Below are 22,205 nucleotides of genomic sequence, written 5' to 3' on the forward strand. Positions count from 1 at the left end.
ATTCTCTGGATAATCAGTTGGATGGTAATAGACGCCCAATGTTGAACGAGGATTTACTACATTTTCAACAGGATGGTGCCTCTCCTCATTATATTTTACTGGTTTGACTGTTTCGTGACAATAACTTTCCTGGAAGATAGATTGGTAGAGGAGGTACCATCAAGTGGCCAGGAAGATCTCCCGACCTTACACCTCTCGACTTTTTCCTTTGGAGATACCTTAAAAATGTGATTTACGCGACTTGTGTACAGAATATTTAAGAATAACGTTGAAGAATTTTATAAACTTCTTATATCATTCCACAACAGATGTTTGAAGAAGTGTGGCGAAAATTTAAAGACCATTTGTATTATTACATGGAGAATAATGGAATGCATTTCAAATATCTCCTGAAAAGTAAAAAATTATGAAAAATTTTGAATAAAAATACTAACATTTTGACATGGCGGTTGAGAGAATTGGAAAACCTTTAAAATGATGTGTCATTTAATTCATGTTCCCTATTCAAAAAACGAAAGGGTTGCCACCCCTGTGATATTGTCAATCGGAGGGTGGAAATTTTTTTCGTCCTTCCCATTCCATTCTAAGGTCGATGTATCTCAGCATTTTTAACTTTAGGTTACGCTTCTCGAAATCTGGAGCGTGACAAGTTTTTAAAAAGACACTCGGTATATGCGATTACATTTAAATGCTTCTTGTTACATTTGAAGCATATACGTAAACGTGTGTATACGTAAGCATAAATATATGAAAAAACGTATTCACGGTAAGTGGTAAGTTCCCCGTAATGTGTGAAGTTGATATCCCTTAAGTATTTAATTCATAAATCAAAACCAAGAGTTACCAAGTTAAGGAAGGCAAAATTGCCGTGTGAAAATGAATTCGGCTCGCTGTAGAGTGCCACAAATTAATCTAAAAGTTTAGATTTATATTCCACAATGGTCCATTTAAAAAATGTGAAGGAAGTAGGAAATACTCAAGTGTCTACAATTTATGTAAAAATTTTGAGAAAATTTGGGGGAAACCGAAACGGAAGAGAACTGTAACGCCAAGTTCTCGCTTTTTGCGGAATCGGTCAAACCGCTTATATCCCTTAATATTCTCCATAAAAGTGGGTGATTTAAAGGCGGAAATCGATGAAATCGACATCAAGAAGAATAAATTGGAAAAAATAAGCGGTGGAATTTTGCGGAGGTATTTTCCCCTGCAGAGCTAGTGAATTAAATCTAAACATTGGAAGTTTATATGTGTTCAGTGAATAAATAAATTTAAGAAGATAAATTTATCTCAATTATGTCATAAGGCGTTTAAGTTTACAATTACCTTATGGCCCACTTTGCTCAACATTAAATACATTTTAGATTGATACATTACTAATGAGTTACCAAATAAATATGTAATTAGTAATTTAAATAGAAAAAATGGTGTTTAATATTAATTAGCTAATATGTAAGATCTCTTCGATTTAGATATATAACACATTTTTTGATCAAAAGGAATTAAAAGAAGAATTCATTTTAAAAAATACAGCGTGTTCCATTAAAAAAATCGAGTTTGAGGCACTTGAAATATGAAAAATTTGGATATTTTTTTCACACTCTGTATAAAATTTCGAAAAAAATAAAAATATGTTCTAATAGAACGATCATTCGTTTTCAACTGGACAAATTTTCAAACGATTTAATTAATACTATGTGAATTTATTGAGAATTTTAAAAAGCTAAATTTAACCTTCAATCTTTAATTTAAATTTGATTAACTCAAAAGCTGCTAAAAAATGTTCATATTTTGTAATAACAAAAAATATTTATAGTTACAAGCAGAATTAGTATTTTTAACAAAATACGTATAGGGTATTCTATTTAAAAAAATGTGTTTTTGTCACGCTACTATTTTCTGTCCCACCTTGTAACTTTGAAAATATTAAGAAATAAAAGTTCATAAACAAATGAATAACTTTTATATTAAACTTTTTTTTCTAAACGTTAGGGTTTTTGAGATAAGGTAGTGGATCAACTTACGTGGATCACCCTGTACATGTACTTCTAGCAATGCTATTTCATATCTACGACATAAATTCATTTCAGAACACAAAGCTTTTTTCCACAAAGCGACTCCCAGCCATTTTGGTATTGGCAGGCTCCACGGCGTTAGGTTATTGTTTTCCAGGTGTTAAGAGAAATTCCAGCTTTTTGATAAATTTCTTGATATTTCGGGAAAAATGTTGGATGAAATTTAGCAGAGTGCAGACCCGAAGGGATTGCATCCCAGGCAATTTAAAAACCATCAATTCTGACGACTATATACATAATGGAGTGCCTTCCAGAAAGACCAAACACGATTAATTCAATTTTATTCCCGAATAAATCTGGTTACCCAAAGCCCTTTTTGGGATCACCGGAGCCCTAAAGCAGACGCAGCAAACTGCATCCACAATTCGGCAACGTTGTCCAGCTCGTCATCAAAATGCAAACGGTGGCGTCGCGACGCTCCTCGCCGGCGTCAGTTTTCGCCATGACGGACGATAGGCCGCAACGCGTTCCCCGAACGAAAGGCCGATCGGCCTCGATTTGCGCCACCGGTAGTTCCAGTATGGAGGCTATCCCGCCAGCGGGAGACGGAACCCCGATCCAGAGGAGGAGGCGACCCGCCACCCGATCCCAAAGTGCTCGGATGACCAATAGAAGAAGCGTAAGGAATCGAACTGCTCAACAAGGTAACATTTTTAATTTGAAAGATTAAAATTTTTTTAATTTTCAAACGTTCTACATTGTCTTGAAAACCCTTTACTAACTGAAACCCTCAAAACGATAAGTTCTGGAAATATCTAAGACATGATCCTTATCTCATAGGTCTCGAAACTTGATACAACAATTTACAAATTTGAAAATTAATAAAAGCTGGAACTTGTCCTCCTGGAAAAGTTGCGAATCTAATGCCTTCGAGTCTACTTCTGGTCTGAATTAATACGGAGCGGTTTTGTCAGTCAGAATTAACCAGTTGGAATCAGAAGAACTTTCCGAAAACGGTATTAAAAGTTGTTTGTACTTTCTTCTAGAAAATACAATTTTCATGACATAAACACTTCTAAGAACTTTGGATAAAACTTTACCTATTCGAGAAAAGAAGTTCTTTTATGTTTCTACGAAATCCAATTGATAAGGTGTATATTTCACTTAATGAAATTAACAATTTTTTTCTCAAATATAAAGGAAATTATTAAAAATCAAACATTATCCTAACTCCTGGAAGATGTGAATTTAATCCAAGTTCTGGAATGATCTAAAATCTACTTAAAATGACTCCTGGAAAAGTTAACGACCTCATTATATCTCCTGTGGGTTTCATTGTGAGGCGTTAATTTCCTGAGAGCTTGTAAGGTGGTAATTTTTCATTTAATTAGCTCCCAAAGTACCATCTTGTGGAGCACATGACCTGAAGCTCCCTCCAGCCAAATCCATTGCTTATCTTTAGGCATGGATGATTGCTTTAAAATAATATGATGCCATCGAAACCTCAATAAATCAAGACTAAGAAAATCTGTATTAGATTGCAAGCGAAACGGATGAAACTGTGTTGAAATTAATATGAAGCCTGGATATCAAGTATTCCTGAGATGAGTATCACTTTCAGTATCTCCAATTTCATTAATTTATGAAGTTCCTGCAAAACTCTCTACACCACTGATGGAAATATGAATCTCCTTTAAAATTGGCAGATTCCTTGATTATTTCACTGGCGTAGAATAATTAATTCTGGGATTAACTTGATTGATTTAATTTTTTTTAAATATATGTCACTTTCCTACGTCACTGTACTTTATACAAAAGAGGAGAAAAATCGACATAAATCGCTTTACAAAGATTTGCATACTCTTCGAACGGCTTGAGTGAAGTAGAGTGTTTATTTAAGATTTAAAAGGGGTTAATATATATAATTTTTCCGTTTTTCCCTTTTTTATTAATAATTTGTAAAGTTGCTGCTGAGGTATCGACCTCACTATATTTTATACTAAGGAAACAAGAATTTCTTCGCAAAATTTCCATATTCGCCTAAAGGTTTCAGCCCAAGAGATGAAATATTTATAGGAATTTCTCTGCAAGAATTGTTTCGATGTGCCTCAGTGGCGTACAGAATTCATTTTATACATTCCGCAATGTGCCCTCAAAAATATTTACGCCGCTGAATTTTACATCCAGAGATTAAAATTTTATAGGAATCTCTTCGACGAAATATTCATGCTCTACTGCGAAGGTCAGTGGCGTGCGAAATTAATGAACTTAGGGTTTGGAAGGTGTCAACTTATTAAATTTCCAACTACTTCATTTTCAATAATTTGGCAATATCCTACTAAAATTGCTACGCTATTGCACTTTGTGTCCAGAGTTATATAGTATATAGAACATTTATAGGAATCTATTGGAAGAAATTTTCGTGTTCACCTGAACACTTCAGTAGAGAACGTAATTAATTCAGTCATAGTAAGGGAGATATGAAAATATCGCTTTAACAGCATTTTTAACTTCAACTTTTAAAAAAATGTCAACATTACCTACTCCACTGTTTTTTAAGCCAAAAAATTAAGTATTTGAGATTTTTCTCAGTGCTTTAGGTGCGATGAATTACAGAATTTATTAATATGTTGCTTAAAGGGCGACAAGTTAAATCTTTCTCCCAGAATATAATGCTTTGAAAGTTATATGAATTCTAAATTCCTGGATGAACTCTTATCTATATCTAGTTTAATTTTGTCTGTAGAAATTCACCCAATAAAATATTTTATTCTTATCGTTTCAGCTAACGCAGACAGAGTTCAATCCAACAGCGAACCTAAACTAACCGAAGACTCAACCCCTGATATCTCCCCCAATATCCGCAGGAAAGGGTCACAGCGAAGAGGTACTTCTGTGTACCAGAGAAAGTCTACCGCTTTTCTGGACGTGCCAGAGACAAAAAAGGCGAGTGCCAGTCACAGCAATACCGAGGGAGAGGAGGATGAGGACAGCTATAGGTTGAGGAGTTTTAGTTTCACATCTAAAGGTAAAATATGCCCATTCCGTCAAGAGTTTTTGGTAATGTAGTTTTAAGTATTTGCTTTGTTACATAAAAAAAATGCAGCGCAAAGAAGCTGAATGTGTCTGATTATTAAACTGAATTAAATTGAATATTTTTGCCTCACTACACCACTGACTCGTAATGAATATATTGTAAAAACAGCGATGGAACACACTTTTTTCTAAAGCACTAATTACTGGTAGAACGTAATCCTAAAAATTATAACATTCGTCTGCTATAAATTATAAAATAATCCTGGCACGCCTCTGATTTGATTACTGCAGTGTGTTCTGCAATCATGAATATTCAAAAATACAATTTTCGAAACTACAGTGGCATACATTTATTTAGACTCTTTTTAAATATTGATCCAAACTATGAGTCCTTAGTATTTCAATAGACGCCTACCTAGAAAATTATAACCGACGCCCCGGGTTGATTGGACGAGCTCTTCATTGAAGTTGCAGTTGAGTAGGTACTTAGGTCCCACAGTTCCATCAAAGCGAACCTTTAGATCCTGTTAGTTGGTAACTTGGGACGTGATTTAAATACGCCTTTAGGACGAAAACGCCAACTTAATTTGTAGAATTACAATGGCGCCTTTGATCAGATTATTCACGGAAAAGAAATAAAACATTCTAAAATAGCATCTTATAATATTTCAGTGGCGTAGTTTGCCCTGGTTTCCCATTGTAAGCACCTTTTGAGCTACTCAAGAATGATGGAATCTAGTATGCCGGTAAATGACATTGAGAGGGCAACCTTATAATTGACAGTTTTGTTGTGACGCCATTGAGAGTGCTGCAACGTTTCCCCGAATCGAAATTGCTCTTGTTTCGCAGGTTTTAAAGATGTGTAAACAATTTGATTTTCCAAAGAAAAGCATGGCTATTTTCGTAGGTGAATGCACGACTTCGATGACAATAAAATCGCCGATGTTACTAGGAAGTGCCACCGTTTTTGGCTCTTTGACAACACACTGAAGGAAACGAAAATATCCTGGCATTAAAACTGATTTAGGCCGATTTGATGTGGGCGATTAGTTAATATAAACCATAACTTTCGCGAATTATTATTAAATAGTAGTTGTTGCCTCCCGGTGGAGGAGAGAGGAGAAATTGCAATTGAACCGCCGTTAGGAGCTATTTTCGACCGACCTCGATCGAAATCCTCAAAGTTCGCATGTTAACAATAATAAACACGAAATCCGCCAAGAGCAAATACGACAAACCATAAACAAATTTTAAGTGTTTTCCTGTATGTTGGTTACTTTAGGTTTACGACTCGGGACGAATTGTTGACACCCTATTTTAAATATTACAAATGTGCATAAACTAGCGACGTTTGCAGCAAAAAATTGCATTCTCCATTAATGGAGAAGCCATTAAAAAAATCGAGATTAAAAACCAATCCACTACCAAGTTGCACTTTGTATGTCAGAAACAGACCGCGCCCCAATTGTTCACGTTAAAAAGACTTGAAATTGCCTCTAAGGAAGCTAAAATTAGAGCTCAAGGGCAGGGTAAAAAAACAGAAGTAGCAAGTCAATTTATAATAATCAAGTATTGAAATATTCTTAAAATTCCTCTGTTAAACTCCTTTTGCTCTAAAAATAGAGTTCGTAGCACCATCTTTATTGATGACACCTCAATACTAGAATTGCACATCATAATTGCCAATTTGCACAAATTATGAAAAGCAAGGTGAATGTAGGTTTGATTCAACGCAATTTTTAAAATTTCATACTGAATACCTCTTTTTAATGTAGAGAAAATGTAATGAATATAGTCCTCGAAGAAAAAGCCATGGACGTGCACAGATATTAAATGAGTTTTCATTTCACGTACAATGGTAGGAACTCGTTTCTACATCGACGATTACAACAGTTGAAATGAGTTTTTTAATTAGTAAATTTGCAAAATTCGTTTTGGAGAACCCGAGTGGGACACGCCACTGAATTTTTGCAAAATGTTTCTTTAAACTATTTTCCACTAGGGACAAGGCGTGCCAAAAGTATTTTAGTCGCGAATTGTAGAAAAATCATTTTGAAAGATTAGAACGAAGCGCACTAATGTCTCTGTAGATTTTTAATAATTATATTCACTGTAAAGTATCAGAAGCGCGCGCAGTTATAATAGAATCAGCAAATTTTATAGAAAAAAGTGGATTTTTTAATCAAATTTTGTAAATTTGTAACATAGATGCGGGGCAAGATACGCCACTGTAATTGGTATGTATCAATTCAATATGTTACTGTGTTAAAGCAGCAATTGGTATTTTGACTGGGTAAAACTTAGGGAAGTGCGGGAAGCGAGACGTGGAAAGTTGCAAATCATCAAATAAAAAAAGTATTGTTTTTAGGTAAATTTTGAAATTGTCGCAGAACAGATGCAGAACAAAACACGTCACTGAAATTCTGTGTAACGCTTATAATAAGGAATTCGGCTTTGATAGAAACTAGCGGCGTAGGCAGGAGAATGCAGCCGATCATCAGATATGAAAAACAAGATTTTTTAAGTTAAAATTTTAAAAAATTTGAATTGGAGACCCAAAATTCCATTAATGAAAATCAGAGGCGTTCATTCAACATCAACGCAAATAAAAGATTCCTTATACATAGTAAACCAAGTATCATTGAGTAGTTGTCCTTCACATTGAGAATGGAGATAATAAGTAAATACACATAGGCGTACAGCAAGGTTTTCAGTTCCTCTATCGCCAGGCGCAAACCAGGGCTGATAGCTGGGAAAGCCAGACAATTAAAGCCTCCCACAGATACTTAAAAGTTTTTAATATACTGTGGTTTACGTTACTCTAGAGGATTTATCCAAAAGTCTCGAAAATTGACCATAAATTAGCGGTCATGATGAGCTCTCTAGTCAAAATAAACAGCCTCAAACGTGCTGATTATAACATATGGCCCGATAATTCAATTAAAACGATATGCTCTAAGGTAAATTTACGCGAATAACACTAAAATAACCGATGGTGATTTTTAATCTCTGGATAGGTGTCAAGGTGGCATACAAATAACCGTGGGAAAAGTGGGTCGTGAGACGATTTCGAGAATTTCCCAATTAACCACTTACAAAAATATACAACAAAGCGAATATTTACAAGTCAAAATTCCTCTTTTCGCACGGGTTTTAGTGATTTTATACGTAGAAATAATAGTGGTCACATTTTTACACGACGTAAACACAATCAACCAAATCACGGGGGATTCTCGACAGGCAAGTCATCAAAGCGTAATGAGGTGTTAATGATGTAAAAATAGGAGCAAAGTGCCAAGAGAGATTTTTTATAGGAACTAGACATGTGCCAATTAGCATTGTTTGGTTGAGACTTTTTTTTCAAATATTCCTGATTAAACAACAGCCCAAATTGGTTCCTGTTGGAGATATAGACAACTTTTAAATAAACACGGTAAAAAACAATTTTGGGAAATTTGCCCAGTAAAATACGCCGCTATAGTTACATGAAAAAAAAAAGTGACATCCAGGACATGGTTCAAAGGTATTACTTAGTCATTTTTCAAATTATAGACGGTTTTTGAAAATCCTCTATAAAACAGCAACACCTGGGGGGCAAGTTTGGTCTAAAGTAAAGGCCGCACCGAAGTTAGACTGCAAGTTTCCAAGTAAACTTCGTCTAGAACGTCTGACTAATTTTTTTATGGCAAAAATAGGAAAATTTTAATTGACAAAACAACTTCAAATGCAATGCTCTGAATTCGAAAAATAGAACAAATAAACATGTTAGAGAATATTCAAATGAGAGCTTTAATTTATCACATAATATACAGGGTGAGTCACGAGGAACTGTACATAGTTCTACCATAGAACAAGATTACTAAGAGGAATATCAAATGAGCATTAACAAATTGCTCACATTTTTTATTTTTATTGTACAGGAAGTTTTACACATTTCGTCGAAAAATGGTTTTGGCTATAACTTTGTAACGTCAACTTGCTTTTTTTATTTTCTGGTGGAAGAGTATACTGTGGTATATACGTAAAATGATATATTCAGAGTTCAAAAAATTCAGTGTCGTGTTCAAAAAATTTACTAAGTTTTTTCCAGACCAAAAAAAGTGCTATGCACATTAGCTAAAAGTTAGATGAACTAATAGTTACACTCAGTCAACATATTTGTCACTCACAGTGTTCTTTTTCTTTTCCCTCATTATTTTAATTTTAAATTGTTATGTATGTTTTAAATTATTTTTTCCATTATGATTCCACTAAATATTACAGTCTTGCGTTTTGTTATTAATTGTAATATTTGATTTTAAACTACAGTGTATTCAAGATAAGGATGATAGGTATATCCAAATATCTAAAACTATAATATTTTTGTAAATTTTGTTTTTTTTACAAATGAATGAAGAGTGTAACAAATTTGTTGATTGGATATAACTATTAGTTCATCTAATCTTTAGCAAATGTGTATAGTACTTTTTCGGAAATTTGGATGCAAGGTGATTTTTTTAATCTGGAAAAAAACCTACTAAATTTTTTGGAGACGGTCCTGGATATTTTAAAACTCTGAATACGTGATCTTACTCCTACACAACAGTGCACTCTTTCACCAGAAAATTAAAAAAAACTGACATTACAAAGTTATACGCAAAATCATTTTTCGACAAAACATGTAAAACTTCTTGTATAATAATAATAAAAAATGCGAGCAACTTTTTAATGCTTATTCGATATTGCTCTTAGTAATTTTGTTCCATGGTAGGATCACGTACAGTTCCTCATCACTCAGCCTGTATAATACAGGGGCGTACGATAATAACATTCCATATGTCCATGTTGAAGATTGTTCGCAAGCAATTTATGCAAATTTATTTGTGACTTGCACAACCTTCATTACTCCATTTCTAAGGAGGTTCTAATTGGCCCTATTCCCGAGATCTATAGGGCTTTATTTAAGAACACTTTTGAAAATTACCTAAATAATCAAACTAGACTCCGCCAATGCAACTTTCTAGAAAAGGTCTCTTGACTCTAATATCTGCTATAGAAGCACAAATTTAACTTCTCGGAGTGCATAATGAAAAATCGGGTTCACACGGGAACCAATTTCCAATTACCGAAAGAGAAATCTTTTAAATGAAACCTATAATACATAAAATCGATTTCGGTAATTTCGCTTTGAAGAATCACAGCAAAGTATATCACTGTAATTTCGGAGAACGCAGCTTTTGTTAGCGTAAAAATTGCAGTCCGAAAAAGACAGAGGCGTACCTCGGGGAGATACAAAATTAGCCCATACTTATTATTGAGATCTGAATTAATCTTTTAAGAAAAAAATTTAAAAATTGGAAGTTACAGTAATCGACCTACGCTAGTGTATTTTTGCAAAAAAGGTCTGTAAAATATTCCCTGCTAAGATAACAATAATTAGGGATCTCATTGCGCTTAATTCAAAGGCAAGAAATAGAATAATTTTAAATCGGCATATTCATGGGTAAGTTCAGAATAAATCACTTTGTAGGTGTAAAGCGAAATAGGCTACTGCGACAATCCAGTGACGTGCAGTTTTCCATCATTAAATTTGTCTATAGATGGCATTTTTGTGTAGCTGAGTGCCGTTCTTGCAGGGATGAGCCTAGGAGTGAAAAGGATGGAACAACAATTTTTTCTGGCAACTACAGATGGGATGGTTAATTAAACAGAAAAGCAATTTATCCCGAGTTCTGCTTTTGCCGCATAGAAATGCAATTCATTACGAGTCTAATTAACAATTTCTAGGCCAGAAATTACATTTTTAATTTACCGTTAAGTGGGTCTAAATGTACGAATAACGTTCAAATACAAAGACTCCAAAGTTCGGTGAGAGGGTGATAACGGATGCCTTTCAGTTTGTTTCATAAATATAATAAATATAGAAAAGGCCTTATGTTTCGGTGAATTTTTCATTCCCTCGATAAAGATGAGCTCGAATATTATGGAACTCGATCGTTTTATCGTCTAAAGCAAACATTGACATGAACGTAGGTTTATAGTGGAAAGGTTGAAATGGGAATGTACTCGGCGAGGTTTCCGAAAGGTAGCATATTTTTATTTCAAATATTTTAAAGAGATGGCTTTTTCCGAGATTCCTCCGTTTTTCATAGAGCTATTTTTAAGCCTGGCAAAACAAACGCACAATGCCAAGCGATACGAGCCAGCCTTAAGAGTAACACAATGAGCCTCTAGAACTAGACCGAAAAAATAAACTTTCTCCAAATTTATTTCACTTTTCCCTATTGTTTACGTCATAAATAAATTCCGAGATTAAATAATAACATAAAGGCTTTTTATGCTACGTTTAAGCATGTTCTACATTATACATATTTAAGGTTCATAAAACATTTAATAGTTTTATTTTTTGTTGTAGGAATTTTTGCGAAACACACAGGTGAGTTGTCGTGGTTTTATTTTGGCTTTTTTGCGTGTTTATTTTGTTAATCAACCTAAGTATATAAGTGTTAGGCCCTGAAAACATCCCGAAGAAACCTATAAAAGTAATTAAACACCACCCTTATTTAAAATCCATTTGACGTCGCTTTAACAGCACAACAGCTTCTTGTCGTCCAATCCTAAGATTATCCCAAAGAACGTTATAATGACGTTGAGGCTTCCACCGCCTCCAGACTTCAGAAAGAAAAAGAGAGGGGGAGGGGTGGGGGAGGAGGGATTAAGAAATTAAGAAATAATGGCCAGTTCAGTGTCACCAAGCAAAGGAACAAAATGCTGTTAATTGAGGCTTTTAAACGCTGAGCTAACCATCTGGGGTAGAAATATTAATTGTTTTCTTTAGATTCGAATAAAATTGTCTACTCTTCTGGTTTTCGAGTATAGATTATTTGGAATTTCTAGGAATTTTTTACAGTTATAATTTAGAATGTCTCTAGATTTTTGATCTACTCTCTTTTTTTACATTGATGCAAGCTACGCCTCTAATTTTTGAAAGTCAGAATTACAAGTTTTACGAGCTGAATTGGAGGCTGACTTATCAAAATTCATTGACGTACGAGATTTTTTTACCATCTTCAGAATTTTTTAAGTATATTGATTTTTTAAACTGGGACCAGCTAGGTCTTGACTATCACAGACAGCAGGGACGAGTTTCATTAATTAATTTGCACTTCCTTCCGTTCAAAATTTTAATTTTTTAAACTTCTAATAGTTTTGACCATTTCCTCAAATTTCAAGAGCGCAATTGTTATTTAACAAGCAGAGGCTTGTTAGTTGTTAGGTTTTCAAAGGACTAAACCTTTCTCTTTCCATTAAAAATTATTATTGTTGTGCCCTTCTATAAATCAAAAGTTTTAATCTGCAACTACTTAATATATGAACTCTTTGAGACTGGCAGTCTTCAAAAATAAAATTGCTTCATACAGGCAAAAATAAACCAACAAACATGCAGAAACCTGCCCTTTAAAGTGCTTCCGCTGCAGCATAAAAGTTTTAAATTAAAATTTGCTAATAGGAGAGGCGAGATTTTTCGTTCGGAACAATACCTTTTTTTTAACTTAGAGATTAGATTGAAGGACAAGGAGAGAGCCTCTTAAAATATGTCGATATTGGACTACGTTCTTATACACCTTAGACAAACAGCGTACTGATTACGTCACAATAAATTAATGACAGCAAATTGTTATTTGATGTATTACAGTTGACAGTTAACGAACTACAGTGACATCTGTTACGCATGTCAATTATCGACTGATATATACAATACAGAGCCAGAAAGTTTGTAAATTAATAACAAGTTTGGAAACTTGACTTTTCTAATGTGATGCACTTAAAACAAGCAGCTTTTGCTTGTTTAATCCGAAACGAGCGAAGTTTTAATGTAATCGTAGAGCATCATTATTAGCGGATTAACGCAATAATAACTACAGAGAGCCAATAAAACCCATTTAAAAGTTTAGAAGCAACTATTATTTTACAAAGCGCATATATTAATTTTGACAGAGCTGTTGATATGTTCTGTAAAGTGAATTAACCTTGTTGAATGTTGCCGACAATGAGTAGCCGTAGCACTCCCCCAGGAGAAGATTAAACTTGTTTACACGGGTAAAGAATGTCGATAATGGCTATCATGTTGAGGATTGATAGTTCTCATCATTATGCTTAATTTTCAACTCGCGTATAAAACACTTTTATGGATAGCCGCTTTTCCACGGGATAATAAAGTTAGTAAGAAGTAATGGAGTTTCGGTAGGGCGCGAAATGGAGTTATTCAAACCTAATAAAGCTCCTACTTGCAAGTTTTGCCGTCAGGCAGCAGTTGCTCTATACAGCGGCCCAGCGCGGCCCTAAAGTTGAAATCTTGTTTTTGAGGCTGCAGCAGGAAAGGTCAATTTTTGCTACGTTTTACTCACTTTCTACTATTGCCTTCGAACCGACAAAACACACTACTCATTTTATGATAAATAATGTAATAGTTATTCACGCACAAATGGATCGAAACTGTCTGTTTACATTTGAGTTTCCATGACGGAAACATTGAGTTTACGATCAGCGGGGGTTGTTGTTTTTTTTCACGCCGATCTTCTATATGCTAGCAGAATGATATCATACCTAGTTAGTTGATTAAAGGCGGTTGAAAAGTGAACAAGCGTTATTTTTACTTTACGGCCCGTTGCCAAGAGTGACGGGCCGTAAAAATAAAATAATGCCCGCTGCTCGTAAACTTATTGTTGCCGTCATAGAAATTAAGATGTATACAAGCAACTTTGATGCTTGTGTGCATGAAGTATTTTGCATACTAATATGCGAGCGCAAACTTCACTTATCACCCGCTAATATTATGATCTCATTTTAACATGCGAAAGTCGCCTTTCGCATTCCACAGTAGTTACAAAATAATCAGTTAGAAAATCAGACTTTTCTAAAATTATGAAGGGCGAAACACAGATGTTCCTTTATAGCACGACAGCTGGGTCCGGAAGGACTGCAAAGGGCAGAACGATAATTGCCGATAATTTTCCGGAAACGTATAATCGAATGGGATTGTCGGTTTTGTGTGTCGGGATTGCGCTAAAAGACCAATTAATCGGTGTCGTGGAACCTGAGGATGAGATTTATTTCTGCACAAAGCTATTTGCGGTAATGATGATAGACGAGGTTCTTATTTCCAACGTCAAAAACCGGCAGATTCAGTTTGAAGGAACAATTTCTCTAATTAGAACCTGTAACGTGAAGCGAAGGGTAGATTCTGCTAAAGAACGCACAATTCACATTGACAAGTGACAGTTTAAGCAATTAAAAAAGGAACAAGAGTGCACGCCAAAGGGGGGGCATTAACATTGGTTCACTGGTTGCTAACGACTTAAGCAGAAAACAGTTTCCGTTACAGCTTTAAATGACAGCTTAACGAAAGACACCAGTTTCCTAGTGGCGATTGGGGTAGTTGCGGGGAGAAGGCTGCTCTAATTTGATCCACCATGCAGAGCAAATATTAGCACATTAAAATCCGTTCTCACCATTAAGCATTTGAGTAATCATTACTTAAACCAAATTATAATTCAATTTCTCTTCAGCATCCAAGTGTAGTTGGCTCTAATCAATGAACTCCTTTGATCAATTTAATGTAATAAAACAAGTAAAATTAGAGATGTGCAACTGAATCAGAAATTGGTCCCAATGTGCCATTGAGCCCATCGGTCTTCGAAGAGTGGCCCCGATGCATCGAATTAAAGACCTTCATATCTCAAAACTTTCTTAATTAATAAACTTTCCATAGAGTTCCGACACTGGTACGATAAACACAGTTTCCCAGTTTGGAAAGCAACTTTACCTGAAGTGGAATCGCATAAGTCAAAGTAAGATAGCATTGAGAGCAATTCGATTCTGCTACCTATTGTCGAGTAAAATTGATTTCTCTGTTGGGAATTTCGCATTCTTTAACTTCGGTCATTCTTTACTTTAACTTATTTTAACACTATAAAAGTGGGCATTTTGTGACGGAAATTATTGAGTTAACGCCGTTGATTAAAAGACAAAACAACCGCCTTTCCAGGGGTAAATTGGCCGTTTTGGCAGAAGTAAAAGAAAACTAGAAAGCCCCCTTTTATGTTTGATGTGGCCTTTAGATTGGACTTGTTAACAGGGTGTCTGCAATGCCGACACAATAAAGGAAAACGCCAGGATTTTTCCCCGAGAAAGCTAAATGACAAACGTTGTTGTTCTAGCAAGAAAACTGCAGTTAGTCTGGAACCCTTACGAAGCAAATTAAAAAAAGGGAAACCAATTAGCCAAAGTCTTAATGGAATCTTTACAGTGGAATGATTTCTTGTTTGTCTTTTGTAATATATTCATAAGGCGGTCCGCTCTTGGTGGTTTTTACAGCTCTGTTGCATCTATCAAGCCCTTTCACCCCGAATTATGTTATTTTGAAAATTAGAAGCAAAAGCAGTCTACCGATTGATTGCTGAGAAGACATAAGAATATTACTTTTCTACTATCAAACCAATTTCGTTGGAGTGTTTTTTCTAGATAGCGACATTCGTACCATGTCTAAATCTAACCTATAAGTGCTGTCATTTGTCAAACTATCAACTTCATTAATTAAAATTTAAATTAGTTCTTTTTCTCCCGGGAACGTGATAATATATCGGTTCAATATCTTCGGAAACTTCTTCCAGAAGAGCATATATAGATTTGTTAAGAGGAACTGTGATTTGTCAAAACAAAACTATTTATTCGAGGAAAAGTTTTTGGTCATTTATCAACAACCCATAACTCCTGAGTATTGTTGAGTGATTACACGAGAAGTTTTGTTCAGTTGTTTAACTTCATTGTCATTTGTCAAAACGTCAATTACCTTCACTTTTTATTAAATTCTGATAGCAAGGTTGCTGTAAACACTTTCAGGCTTATTTTTAACCAAAAGTAAACAAAATGGTCGCACTATTAATCGTAGTTTTGTAAATATTTTAAAATAAATTAACTCTGATCTGCTTTTACTTCGAGTTATCTTTTCTTTCTGTTTAAAAACAGTTCCTATTAAACAATTAATTAGACTTGAGAGAGTTTTTAATGAACTTTCGAAGGCCGGACGTTTAGATCAGACGAAAAAGTAAATTATCTCAAGTCTTGAAAACAGAAATGTAACTTTCTGTAACAAAGGCGTAAAGTTCGAGGTTATTTGAGGTGTATTTGAGGGTTGTTTTTGTTAAAATATCGGCGTTTTATGGTTAATGCAATTTTAATGTGAACGAAGCCTTAGGTGTATTGACGAAAGTTCTTCGTTTCGTGGACCCAAGGCTCTCCATTCGGATGCGATTCAATGGGAATTTCACTTACAGAATATATTTAAAATCATTTTTTAAATAAATAATAAACTCTTTGTGTGAACTGTCATTTATCAACGAACCAAATTTTCGGAATCTTTATTATTTAGTCTTACAAAGGTTTTAATAGTTATCATTTGTCAAATTTTAACTTCACTTTCCGAACTCAATATTATCCTTGACATATCAATATTATCCTTGACAGTCTTGACTTATTGTAAGTCAATGTCATGTGCCGAACCTCGAGTTCAATGATTGCACGGCCTCATTCTATGGGGTCTAAACAGGAAAGGAAAAGATCGTACATCCTTAAAATATGCTTTGAGGATTTTCCAGTTAGCAAATTTTTACCGGTGATATTTCGAGAATTTGAGAACTAATTCCATTAAAAGTATATTTAATAAATCGTCTCGATGGGGTCTATGAACGTATCTTAACGAGGTAGAACTATCTCATCTACATTCCGATATACAATCACTTCGCCCCCTTGTTTCGTGGTTTAAAATTCTAGGAAGTACTTGAAGCCTTGCTTCAGGTTATTAAGTACGAAAGTTTCCTGAAAAGTTATAATGTGAGGCACTTTTCAACAACGAAAAAGCATCAAGATTCTGGATGTTCCTATTTCGTGATCTCTTTCAGCCCCTACACAGAATATCCTGAAAATTGAAGAATTCCGTTTTACGAGCTACTGCAAATTGCCATATTAAGCAACTTGCATTCGTTATTAATCGAAATAACCCATTCCTATTTCCTGTTACTGAAAAGCAGTGAAGTAGCACAGCAACGTATAAAAGCCTCTTAAAAAGGAAGGCCTATCCAGTTCCCCAAAGTGCACCCCTGTCAAAAGCCCAATAGCATTTCGCTCTATTTAAATAATGAGCGGAGCTGCACAGACATCAGTTTTAAATCGTCTCTTTCAATATTTACAGGGATTTTACCATGAAATTAGCGGCGAGCAGCAGGATTTAAAGGATTTCATTACGGTTTCTCTTTACATTGCCATTTCAGACTGTATGCATCTCAAAGGAATTCCGTAATCGAAGCCGAACCGGGGACAGTATTCTGCCGAATTTGAATCTTGCTTGTCCCTTCGTACTTATCCTATCAAGTTGAAAAAGGCATGTTGCAGTGGTTGTGGCTCAATTCTATCATTCGTGGCATAAACCAGAAATTACGATCCTTTATGTTGTTCCATATCCAGGGAAAAACGGGCACAAAGCCTGGGCTGCGGCAGCTGCTGTTAATTCCGTTTATATATCTTCATTTCGCTTGTTCTTTATGCACCAAGTTTTGTGTTTTACGTTGGAAAACTGCCTGAGAGCGAGGAATTGGCTTTCTTATTTTATAGGAACCAGACAGGTTTTCTAATAATTAACTTAACAAATTTTATAGCCAAAAAGTCGTATCTATGAAACGCGAATATGGAATTTAACATATTGCTCGATGTAGTGGAAGTGCAGATAACGAACCGTCCAGAAAATACCTCCAAAATGCCAGGCGGTCTCACAGATGAATGGAACTGCCCTGGTTGATTGAGGGGAGGAGAGCAAGCAAGAGACAGGGACACGGACGATGGAAAAGGAAAGGAGATAATACAGTAGAGAGACGAGTGAGGAGAATGGATTTAGTATGGATTAGTGGGGAATAATTTGGGCAGAGGAGAACTATACAGAGTGTTATTTAAGTACGTGGCCAAACTTCAAGGAATGATTCTTTGAGTGACTTTAGGATGAAAAGTTTATATAAACATATGTCTGGTAATGCTTCGTTTTCAAAATACAGGATGTTAAACTTTTTTTTTTTTGTAAAAATCTTAATAATCCTTTAACAGAATTTGTTAAAATTTGATAGCGTTATTTATGATTATTATTGTTATTTATGCGCCATTGACTTTTAAAACTTATGGAGAAAACTGGATCGGTCGCGCTAGTCCACAATTATGGCCACCCTGATCACCGGATTTAAATCCGTTAGATTTTTTCCTTTAGAGATATGTAAAGTCCTTCGTTTATAGATCTCTGGTTAACATTGAAAAATTAATTAGAGCGAGAGTATAGAAGAAAATGACAGAGAGAGAGAGAGCCAGAAAACAAAAATTTCTGAGTATTGACGAAAAAACAACATAAAATAAGTTGTGGAGGAATCACTGAAAGGAAATGTGAAAGAAATCAACGCTTGAGATGAAAGGATCAAGAACATACCGAGAAAAATTGAATAGAATTAAAGGCGGTTGTAAAACATGACGAAAGTCGATTTGAAATTCCTCCTTATCTTTTCGTACTTGTCCCTCATTTCTCTTTCCCTCTCTTTCTCTCGATCTTGCCCCCCTTATAGAGGACACACGTTATCTACTATCTATTTTCAAATTCCATAGGCCCCTCTCCCTTCACCCCTTTCCTCTACCCTTCCTTTATCTCTCAATCTCTTTGTTCCGTATTTTTCATTGTCTTTCTTCAAAATTTACAGATGAGTTTCACAGAACAAATACATTTTCTTTTATGCTTGTTTCGCTGATTATCTCTCCATCTTCCTATAATGTATCTCTCACGTTGTTGCAGATTGGCGGGGAAAACTTGTAGGAGAAAAGAACTCTAAAGCTTATTCCTATGCATTACTCTCTTATCCTTTGAAATTTCCCCATTTTCCATAAACTGATATCTAACTCTGCGCTTTTCTCTCTTTCTCTTCGAATACCGAAATGAGCTGCAGCTGCAACAGCAAAACACGAGTACCTGGACAGCATACTTATTGCTAAACTTCCTGATTAATTCGAAAAGTTTTCCATCATTAACCCTAGCTAAAAATCGCCCTCTGGCTACAACCGAGAAACGTCTGGATAGGCCGGAATTGACGTCGCCATGTCGTTTAGCACTAATTACGTCAATAAGCCCGCAAAGCCAATTTGCCCCCTTCGTGTCCGTGGCCCCAATCGACTCTATCGCCTTTTGAAACAATGCTCTCGATGACTGAGAGAAGGCTTGTTAGCTAAGAAGTTTGCCCTTTAATTAGCCTCTCTTAAGGGCAGTCTTATAAAATTCCAACTTTGCTAGTCAAGGACCAGAAGCGTAGGCTGCACCTCATTAGAAAAGGAACAATCTGTTAGAGCCAAGAAATTAAGGCCAAGAAATAGGGAATGTTCTTGAATTATTAACGTTACTATTTGCGCTATTGCGTTTCAGAGGCGGAGGTAAGCTGCACTGACGCCAAATCGAAGATCTTTGAAGAGTTAACAGAAAGGGAAATTTGGAAATTATTATAATCACATTGATTCCCTACGCCAATGACCTTCGGTGCGAACAATTCCGTAAATGTGGTTTCGAAAATAAAGGAAATCACAACATCACTCAAGAGCCAGAGGCGAAGGCCGCATTTCATGACAAGAGGATGAACTTACACGACCCAACAAAAAGGGGAATTTTGGGAAACTGTGGGAACATAAGTTGACTCTCTAGTTACACGAACGAGTTTCGGTGTGAGTGAGCGCCTAAATATGCTATATAAACACTAAAACTTTCAACTTCGTTAGTTTAGAGTCAGAGGCGTAGCCAAGAGGAAAAATTAAAGAAAGGAAAGAACATGTTCGAGACTGAGTCTCTTTATTAAATTGTTTTAGCTTGCAAGCTGTCACTGGATTTCATCACTATGTCCTCAGTAGGGTTTAGAATCGGACCAATCTAGATTTAGATCGCATAACTTCAATACACGTGCCTGATCTATTTCTGATCGCCAATGTTTGTTAGGTGATAAGTAGGTATCGGTAAAGAAAGGTCGAACTTTGTCCCTCAGGGCCTGAGAAAAATGTTATTTAATTTAGATTATCTCCATCCACATGTCGCTCACATTTTCCCAGATATATAAGGATTAAGCTTCCAATTAGGCTTTAACTTTCATATCGCGACAAGGAATTTACTATTTAAACCATTTATTCCTCCAAAAGTCCCCTTTTGCGTCCTTGTCAACAACATCAACTCATTTATGTTCCACTACGCGAATCCATTGTTTATTTCCGTGTTTACTGGCAAATCCTAACAAGTTCTGAACGTGCATAAACAGGTGCAGCAAACAAAAAGAGATGAGCTATCAGTCTATCAGTTTATGTTGAGCTGTCTCATTTTACCTTAACGATGCCCTTCAATCTTGTAGAAAAGAAGTGAGTTTTTTAAAATCCGTTAGAGTATTTAATTACAAAGTGATCTCAAAACCTCATTAATTTCATTTGACAAAATCCTGAAAATTGAAGTTAGTTCAGGTTAGTTCAGGTTAGTTGAGGTATTTCGCCAAAAGGTTACTGAAAGTAACGAATCAGATTAGTTCAGGTTAGTTCAGATTAGTTGACGTATTTCTTTGAAAGGTTACCAAGAGTAGCGAATTAGGTTGGTTCAGATTAGTTGAAGTGTTTAAACAAAAAGTTACTGAAAGTAGCAAATCAGCGTTACTTTTGGCGATTTCAGGTTACGAACTGAGGCAAAATCCTAATTTGAGCTCTTGTTAAAGTTAACATCATATTCATAACTTGGCCCTGTTTCAGGTTACTTCATATTAATCATTGCTTTTTTAATAGCTATTTTCGCTAGGTCTATTAATCACTTCAAAATGGCAATATTAATCTTCTGCCTTCTGCGCCCCTGTCATTCTTTAAATTAAGCCGATTTTGCCCGAACTTTTAGAATATTCTCTAATCTGTCGAATACTATATAGAAAGCCACTGGCAATCTTGTTTGTCCGCACTTTAATAAGCGTAAATGAGCACCCTCATAATTTTAATTAATTAGGGCCTACGAGGGCTAATCGTGATTGCAGCTCTCGGACAGGCAAAGCCTGATGGAAAAGCGCAATGTCACTATTTTCTGATAATTGGCCAGTAACAGCGATATGCACTTATTCATTTAGTTTTGATAGAAAAGTGGTATTTTTCCATCGAAGTGCCTAACAATGAAAGAGAAAATGGACAATAAACCGGACAAAGTGGTTCATAAAAGATCGTAAAAGGAGCTGCCTACTCCAAGAGAATATGGAGAAAGTCAGAAAGAACTTCTTGGCAATAAAAATGGTCTTTTAGTGCTACTTTGCAATTGTTTTTTAACTGAACCCCTAAAGATTTAAAAACGGGGTGTTGGGAGATAAATAAATCTAAGCGTTTTAAGTTTCCATGACAAGTCAAAAATGACAGTGTCAGATTAATTGACATAATACGTGACAGTTGACAACTTTACACAGTTGGCGGTGCAATGAGGTTATATGCAACAACTATGCAATGAAATGCAAATGAGGGTCATAATTTTTGCATCTGATCGGTTTTAGTGTTTTTGATTTATATCTGCTTACCGAAGTTTTCTTCGCCCATTTTTGGGTTCAAATTAACATGAAAGGTATCTCTCTAACTTTTTATAATTAATAACTACCGACCAACGAGAGTTATTCACGTTTGCAATCCCTGGGCCGGAGTGGAAAAGCGCAATGTCATAATTTTCTGGTTGGTTGCGGTCCAAACTGCGGTTCATGCTTTTATTTTTAATACATTTTGATAGCAAAAACGAGTGTTTATATTATTAATTAGAGCAGAGAGATGTGCTTTGTACTGGGTGATATATCTGGCGAAATCAGGACTAATATTTCAAGATACTAAATGTCTGTTTTGGAGCGTGATGAGGGTCAGAAAAGGAGATCTCTGTTTGACGATAATAAAAACAGCTTTCAATATTTCCTCGTGACACAGAATTTCAGTTTGTTTCGGACTGTAATGAAGGCCATTTCCATGACGAAACCTTAAAAAATTAACACGGACCAATTAACACTTTAAACCGTTAAGAAAGCTATGTCAGAAAAATCAATCTAAATTTTAGTTCAGGTTCGAGAT

General features: G+C 35.4%; 2 protein-coding genes across 3 annotated transcripts in view; both read left to right on the forward strand.

The window, feature by feature from the left end:
* The window catches only part of Dci (Dodecenoyl-CoA delta-isomerase), a 57,549-nt gene that overhangs the window by 4,474 nt on the left and 30,870 nt on the right, over positions 1 to 22,205 (forward strand). The window lies entirely within an intron of this gene.
* Positions 2,480 to 22,205, forward strand: part of LOC136411803 (GTP-binding protein REM 1) — a 33,918-nt gene continuing 14,192 nt past the window's right edge. For both annotated transcript variants that reach the window (XM_066394526.1, XM_066394528.1), the window contains exons 1-3: positions 2,480 to 2,716; positions 4,798 to 5,040; positions 11,443 to 11,463. In XM_066394526.1, the coding sequence (XP_066250623.1) occupies positions 2,515 to 2,716; positions 4,798 to 5,040; positions 11,443 to 11,463 (466 nt within the window). In that variant the 5' untranslated portion in view covers positions 2,480 to 2,514. The remainder of the gene's footprint in view (positions 2,717 to 4,797; positions 5,041 to 11,442; positions 11,464 to 22,205) is intronic.

Source organism: Euwallacea similis, chromosome 10 (assembly GCF_039881205.1).
Source record: "Euwallacea similis isolate ESF13 chromosome 10, ESF131.1, whole genome shotgun sequence".
Taxonomy (NCBI): Eukaryota; Metazoa; Arthropoda; class Insecta; order Coleoptera; family Curculionidae; genus Euwallacea; species Euwallacea similis.